Source organism: Cebus imitator, unplaced genomic scaffold, assembly GCF_001604975.1.
Source record: "Cebus imitator isolate Cc_AM_T3 unplaced genomic scaffold, Cebus_imitator-1.0 Scaffold443, whole genome shotgun sequence".
NCBI classification, from domain to species: domain Eukaryota; kingdom Metazoa; phylum Chordata; class Mammalia; order Primates; family Cebidae; genus Cebus; species Cebus imitator.
Genome location: NW_016107758.1, coordinates 1,536,798 through 1,544,481, shown reverse-complemented (window position 1 = coordinate 1,544,481; position 7,684 = coordinate 1,536,798). Strand labels below are relative to the sequence as shown.

General features: G+C 66.6%; 1 protein-coding gene across 1 annotated transcript in view; it reads left to right on the top strand.

Moving 5' to 3' along the window:
* The first annotated feature begins 238 nt into the window (after positions 1-238).
* GPC1 (glypican 1) overlaps positions 239-7,684 on the top strand; it is a 34,192-nt gene continuing 26,746 nt past the window's right edge. The window contains exon 1 of the mRNA XM_017510763.2: positions 239-655. Coding sequence (XP_017366252.1) covers positions 490-655 — 166 coding nt within the window. The 5' untranslated portion in view covers positions 239-489. The remainder of the gene's footprint in view (positions 656-7,684) is intronic.

Sequence of the window (7,684 nt, the reverse complement as noted above, 5' to 3'; positions counted from 1 at the left end):
GCGATCCCAGGCTGGCTCTGCCGCCTCCCTCCGGGGATCGATAGAGTCGCGCGGCCTGCGCGGCCCTGAGGGCCCGCGAGAGCCGAAGGAGCGCCCGGTGCGCCCCGGCTCGCGGCCCCACGCCGCGCCCCGCCCCGCCCTGCCCGGTGCTCCCAGTCCTTCCCCCGCCCCTGCGCTCCCGCCCCGCCCCTCTCCCGCGGCCGCCGAGGGGCCGGGCCGGCGGCGGGGGAGGCGCCGAGCCGGGACTGCGCTCGCCCGCCGCGCTCTGGGCTGCCCGAACTAGCGGCCGGACCTCGCGCCCCGCGCGCTCCGCGCCACCGCCGCCGCCGGCTTTTGTTGTCTCCGCCTCCTCGGCCGCCGCCGCCTCTGGACCGCGAGCCGCGCGCACCGGGACCTTGGCTCTGCCCTTCGCGGGCGGGAGCTGCGCAGGGCCCGGCCGGGATCCGGGAGAGGCGCGGGTGGGGGACCGGGGGCGCCGCCGGCCCCGCCATGGAGCTCCGGGCCCGAGGCTGGTGGCTGCTGTGCGCGGCCGCCGCGGTGGTCGCCTGCGCCCGCGGGGACCCGGCCAGCAAGAGCCGGAGCTGCAGCGAGGTCCGCCAGATCTACGGAGCCAAGGGCTTCAGCCTGAGCGACGTGCCCCAGGCGGAGATCTCGGGTGAGTGAGGGCGCGGCGCGGGGACCCCGGGCTTGGGCTCCGGACCTCGGCGCGCCCGGATCTCCTCTGCGACCCCCGCTCACCCCCTGCTCTTTCCGACATGGTTTCTCGCCCCCGGCGGGGGATCCTGCCGCCTGTGCCCTGCCGCCCGGCCCCGAGTGGCCCCCTGCGCCGCAGCTCCTCCGCAGCCCCACGGCCTTGCCTCCGAGCCCCACGCCGCCTCCCTCTCCTGGGTCCCTTCCGCTCCGCTCGTGCGTCCCCCGCCCCTCCCCGCCCCCCGCACGCCGGCCCCTTCTCCGCGGAGCTGTTCTCGCCGGGCTATGGGCCGGGCGGTCCCCGGCTGGCTCGGGGCGCTTCTCCCGGGCCACGGCTGGAGCTGGGCGTCTTCTGCCCGCCGCTCGGCCCAGCGCGCCTGCAGGCCGGGAGTCCCAGCCCCCGGGCGGCTTCGGGGCAGCGCGGACCCCTCTCTGTACAGCCCTCTCTGGGAGGTGTCTTAGTCCTGCCCAGGGATTCTCGTAGGGTCCCCGGCAACCACAGCCTGGGTGAGTTTTATAAGCGGACCCCCTGCAGCGGGAGGCGGCAGTGCGGAGGGGCGGGGAGGGAGCTGGGCGCTTCTCTGCAGACGGAACGCCGCCGCCTCGCAGGGATTCCTGCCCGAGAACTTGTGCGCGCCGGCCCCCGCCTGGCATTCGGGCGGCCTCGCGCTGCGAGTCCAGCTGCAGGTGGTCGGCGCGTTGGATCCCGCCCAGGGGCCGTGTCATTTCTTTGTAAGAACAGAGGTCCTCCTGGCGCCCCCTAAGCCCTGCAGCCGCCTGCGGCTCTGCCTCTTCCCGTCCTGTGGCCTGGAGGAGCTCTGGGGACTGACGGGTACCGGTGGCTCAGTGTTCTGAAGACCTCTTGGAGCCCAAGCTTCACTCTCCCACGTGTGGGGACCACCCTGGACCTGTACCCGGTGTCAGGGACCTAGTGGCCAAGAACAGAACAGACCAGATTTCTTCTCTGGTGTGGGGGGGGAGCTCCTCTGAAACCAGGGAGCGGGAGTGCGGGTGCGGTGGAGGCCAGTCAGATGGGGACAGCGCAGGAATGCCCACGGCCCGGGGATTCTGAGCAAGAAGGAACCATGCGTCCCGGTGAGGGGGGTCTGTGACCGTGCCTCGCTGTGGGGGATGGGGGAGGGCGGGAAGGAGGCATCCGGGCTCTGGACCCCTGCCCCTCCGGGCGGAACGGAACCCACAGACAGCCCCTTGGCGGATCTTCTGATGCCCCCAGGCTGAGGTTCTTGTGAGGGAGGACTCCCCTGACCCCCCAGGAGGAACAGAACCAGCAGACAGCCCCTTGGCGGATGTCCCCATGCCCTCCCCCCCAGCCTGAGGCTTTGCGAGGACCCCTCCAAAGCCCCAGGACAGGCCTTCCTGTGCCCCTCTCTGCAGAGGCAACCCTTTTATTTCCAGGCTGCCTCCCGCACCCCACTGGGCTCTGTCTGTCGCAGGTGGGGGCACACTGGGTGCCAGGCAGCACAAAGCCCTGGGCACAGTTGGGTTTGTACTCTGCCCCCCCCTTCCCACACACAAAGAGGCATCCCTGGCCTTCCCAGTGAATCCTTCCCTGGGCGCCAGGTTGGCAGGGTGGCTGAGCAGCTGCCCCTCCCAACCCAGAGTCTTGAACGCGGCCCTTTTTAGCACCTCCGTGTTCTCTGGGCAGTCACATCCTTAGGCGTTAACCTATCCTTGCTTGCGTCCTGAGGCCACTGCTCCCAGTTAGAGAGACAGCGTGGCCGAGTTTGGCCATTTCCAAGGGTAAGAAGAGAGGGCAGGACAAGATGGAGAAGTTGAGCACAGACCTTGCGGCCCTTGGGTTGGGGAATGCGGTGGCTGAGGGACCCGGGACAGGCAGATTGTGTTGGTTTCTCTGTCTGATGGAGGGGGTGCTGTCCACCCCTCATAGGCAGTTTGAACACCCTGCAGCTGTCTGAGCATGATGCTAGCCAGGGGCCAGTGCCTGCCGCCAGGGTCCGGGGTGCCAGCCTCCTGCAGGCCTGCAAGGCTGGGCCTGCACCGATCAGGGTGAGCGCCTCTGCAGCCGGTGCCCTTCCGCCTGGAGCTGCTTCCCCGGGACCCCGTATGGCTGCAGAGGTGGGGAGTCACCTTCGGGGCCCAGGGTACAGAAGAGAGTGTGGGAGCCACGTGGGCCGAGGGACACAGGGTGATCCTCTCCGGCCGCAGCAGTCCTGGGGCTGCCAAGCCCAGTGTCCCCTCCTGCTCTGTTGCCGCGCCTGAGCTCCGAGGGCCGGGCGCCCTCTGGTGGCCCCTGGGCGGCAGATCCTCCCAGGAGCCGCGGACCCTCCGCGGCCTGGTGGGCACCATAGTCAGTCCTCTCTCTCCTGCATCCAGACTTCTCCAGGGGGACCTCCTCAGAGGGGATGGGGACCCCTGAGGTTGGCACCTCGCTGGCCCAGGGCAGGTGAGGTAGACATGTGGTACTGCCTCGTGGGAAGAAGAGCGGGCGGCCCTGAGTGTGTGGCTGGCCTTTCCAGCCTCTGCCCAGGGACCAGAAACAGCGGTGGGCAACAGGAGACTTTGCTTATGAAAGAGAGCGATGTCGGGACATGTTGGGCTCCCTTTTGAGACCTCCTTTGTCCTCTGGACAGCTCGGCCAGGCTGCAGTGACAGCAGGGGTCGTCCCATTTTATGGGCAAGGAAACAGGCCTGGGTGCCAACAGCAGGACCATGGCACTGCGGCGGGGCACCCGGCCACCCTCCCTTTATGCCAGGGCATGGCACAGAAGGCAAGGGTGGGCTGAGTGGCACTCCAGGCACCCCTGCTCTGCCAGGAGCCCTCATGCTGAATCACCGCCCGCATGCCCACGGGCCTCCCGCTTTTGCCTGCAAGGTTGTTTCTGGGCATAGGTGTTCCCGGAGCACCTGCCTGGCCTCCTGGTGCCTAATGTGATCGGCTTTGGGTCTGTTTGCTCCTTTGCTGGGGTCCCGGTTCCCCCCCTTGGCACCTGAGCTCCCTGGTCACTGGGACCACCTCTTTCTGGTCCGTGTGGCAGCCCCAGAACCAGGCCGGCCCCTGGCTCCCGGGAGCTTCTCAGTGGACACCCCAGGCCTTCCTGGCTTCACACCCAGCTGAACTGGGTTGGGAGTGGGACATGGAGGGTGGAGGGGAGGTCTCCTCGGAGCAGACACCCCTGTTCTCAGGGTCTCCCAGCCTGGGGCAGAGGAGGAGGGGCCCTGAGGTCCAGTTTTGGGATGGAGGTCAGGGGGGCGTGGGACTGTCTATGTCACGGGAACTGCGAGGCTGCTCCTGTGCCCCGGGGTGGCAACCCGCCTACCAGCCGGAGTGGGCCCAGCGTGCCCTGAAGCCTGCACCAAGCACCCACTTGATGGACCCTCTGAAGGAATCTTTTCTTCTCTGTGCCACTGTTGACTGCCTGGGTGGTTGGCCATACGGACTCTGGAGGACCGTCCTCGGAGGGCCTAGGCCTCCTTCCCACGTCCTGGAAAGGACAGTCTTGGCTGGGCCCACAAGAGCCCCATGGTGTCTGCCTCCCAGTCCTGCTCCGGGCCTCCTAGAGGCTGGCAGCACACACCACTCACCAGACCAGATGGTCCTCGGGCTCCTGTCCTGTCCAGGGGGCTCAGCGTGGTTCCCACGGCGTCCTCAGCCTTTGCTATGCTGTTGCGCTGCCCTCCAGGAGAGGAGCCGGGATTTCATCATCCCCGCCGTGAGGACTGAGTGGAGCCCAGGGGAGTCCTGATCCGACAGGGCCACCTGCATGATGCAATGGCCTGACTCCCTGCTGGACCGCCACGCCTCCCATGCCAGGCAGGCCGCCGCACTCCTCAGACACAGACGCCCCACCCTTGTCCCATCCCCAGTCTCCCTGGGCCTCTTCACAGGAGAGAAAAGGAATAATCGCGACCTCCCATGAAGACGGCCAAGGGAGAAGGTGCTGCCGCTGTGTACCTCGTGGGCCGCCTCCGGCCGCGCCCCTCCTCTCCCCGCTCACCCTCTGCGCAGGCCCACGCACACCCCTTTCAGTGAATGGTGTCTGGTGGCCCAAAACACTTGCTGTGAACCCGGCTTGTGAAGCATTGCCCATTACTGTCTGGCTAACGTAGCAGACGGAAGGGGTCTTTGTAGACCCCTTTTACAGATGAGTAAACTAAGACCTGGCGAAGCCCTCCTTAGGACTGGGTCTGGCTGTGACATTGACTGCTGCCCAGTAAAGCCAGTCCAAGCTGCCTGTCCCGGCCCTGTGCTTTCTGGAAGGCTCACACCTTCCCCGTCAGCTCTCCTGGCCCTGGGCACCATCTCTTAGGCCCATGTAGAATGTTTAACCTGGGCTAGTGCGGTGGCTCAAGCCTGTAATCCCAGCACTTTGGGAGGCCGAGGCGGGCGGATCACGAGGTTAAGAGATCGACACCGTCCTGGCCAACATGGTGAAACACCGCCTCTACTAAAAATACAAAAATTAGCTGGGCATGGTAGCACGTGTCTGTAGTCCCAGCTACTCGGGAGGCTGAGGCAGGAGAATCTCTTGAACCCGGGAGGAGGAGGTTGTGGTGAGCCGAGGTCACGCCACTGCACTCCAGCCTGGCGACAGCGCAAGACTCCGTCTCCTAAAAAAACAAAAAAGAACGTTTAACTGGGACCCCTCTGGGCCTCCCTGCCTCTAGTCCTGCCCAGCTCCTCCTGGCCGTGCCGCCCAGAGTCAGCCTTCCACAAAGCCGGCCTTCACCCTCCAGCCTGGCTCCACTACCTGTCAGGGAAGGGCTGCCACTCCAGCCTGCTAGGAGGGTTGTTCCCGGGCGTGCCACAGTTCCTAGCAGACCAGCCACCCACACTGGGCCAAGTGCCCCAGGATTAGACAGGCACCCCATCCAGGTGCCCACTGGTGCCAGGCCAGAGAGACAAGGCAGGCCGGTCCGTTGTGGTTTGTACCTTCACACCAGTGATCACTAGGGACGGTGTGAGCCTGTGGTGAACATGCCTGCCCGGGCCAAGGACGTCGCCCTACGGTGGGACTGGGGGCATACCTGCCTGGTGGCAGGGCTGGGCTTCAGAGCCCCGAGGAGAGCCTAGTGGGTGTCTGAGCATGCCTGTGTCTACTCCAGGGCACCCGAGTGCCTGGCACAGGTGTCATCTGTGGGCTGGCACTAGGCGGGAGATGAGCCAGGGGAGCCACACGGGTCAGGTCTGGCCTGGGGGGCTGGACACCTTTCCTTCAGCCAGACCGTCCTCCCCTCCCAGGGCCTGGCTCAGTTATTTCAGTTCACGACTGGGCCCCTGGTGGAGACTGGGGATGGGCACTCCCTGTGCGGGGCCCTTGCCCAGCCCGGGCCCTGTCTAGGGCCAACATGCCCAGAGCCCTGAGGCAGGCTGGATCGTGCCAGTCCCCAGTGCAGCCCTGTGGGACCCGGGATCTTGCCCACTGTACGTGGGGGCTCCAGACGGGCCGCCTGCCGGGAGCCAAGGCTCCTTGCCTGTGGCGGCTTTTCTTTGCCTGGGAACAGGCCTGGGCAGGTGCCCTGAGCTGCTTGAAGTCTCCTGACTGTGGGGGGTGCAGTGCAGGGTGGGGGAGCCTGGGCACAGGAAGCGGTTCTCCCTCCACCTCCAGGCCCCACGCCCAGGTGGGAGCACGCAGCAGCCAGGCCCAGGTCCGCTGTGGGTGGCGGGAAGCTCATCGCCGTGCCAGGCGCAGTAGCAGTCTGGAATCCGGGTGGGTTTAGAAGCCCCTGAGAGGGCCAGGCCAGCCTCACAGCATCCGCTCCTCTGCCTGTGGCCTCGGCTCCGTCTCCCTCAGCTCCTGCTGACCCACCTTCCTGGCACACCTGTCCCCTCCCTCCACGGTGTCCTCCCCGTGCCCACCCACAACACGCCTCCTCTGGCCTTGCCCGGCAGCTGGACTTCCTGGGCATCCCCCAGCACGCACGGTCTCTGTTCTGGGGCCCCTGCCTGGGCAGGCCTGGGCCCCACATGGGGTGGCGAAGGCCCTAGTCCGTCCCTGTGCCAGGCAGTGCTGACGGCTGAGGGCCGGGGTTAGGAACGCGTGTTTCCAGGGCAGCCCGGAGAGTGCCATGGGCTGAGCAGCTGCAGCTGCAGGCACGTGTGGTCCGTGGCTCTGGAGGCTGGAAGTCTGAGATCAAGGCGTCCACCAGGCTGGCCCCTTCTCAGGCGTAAGGAAGAGTCTGCCCCCACTCCGGTCTTCCGGGCGTTCCTTGGCTGGCAAATCCCACGTTGGCCTTCGCAGGCCCCGTATGCACCTCTGTCTCCGAATTCCCCTCTTCACGAGGACACGAGGCTACCTGGGTCAGGACCCGCCCGTACCGTCTCTTCTTAACGAGAGGTGTCGCACAGACGCCACACCCAAGGTCACATGCTCAGGAGCCGGGGTTGGGACTGCGCTGCGTGGGTTTTGGGGACAGTTTAGCCTGTAGTGGGGGCTAGCCCAGCCCGGCACACCTCCGTCTTCCCATCAGGTGGCAAAGCCCCTGGGCTCGGGCTGTTTGGTGATTGTGGCCTCCTGAGCGCCGAGTTGTGTCCGTGATGGGCTTAGAGCTTAGCACAGATGTGCCCGAGACCCTGGTGACAGTGTAAGCGAGTCAGCACGCCCCAGCCTGCCGACCCCCGCCCACCCGCCTGCCCTCAGGGTCTGCACAAGCCTGGGAGGCCTCAGCTTCAGGCCCTGTACCTCCCACTGTGGTCCTCTGCTTCTCCCTGGGTCGGGGTGGCAGGGCAGGGTGGGCCACTCAGGCCATGTCCCAGGGCTAGTGATACAGCAGTGGCAGAGACACCGCCGCCTTTGCTGTCATAGAACCGGGGTGGGGGCAGCGGCCAGGCTGGCCTGAAAACCTTCTGTGGGCTCGGGGAGCCCAGGCTGGGAGAGTCGAGACTCAGTGGTGTAAACGTGCCTTGGACAGGCCCCAGGATCCCACCCATTGGGAGCGGAGCCGCTCAGGTAGACTTTGGGTGGGGAGGCGGTGGGGGTCCCACCTGTCGGAGGCAGAGCCGCTCAGGTGTACT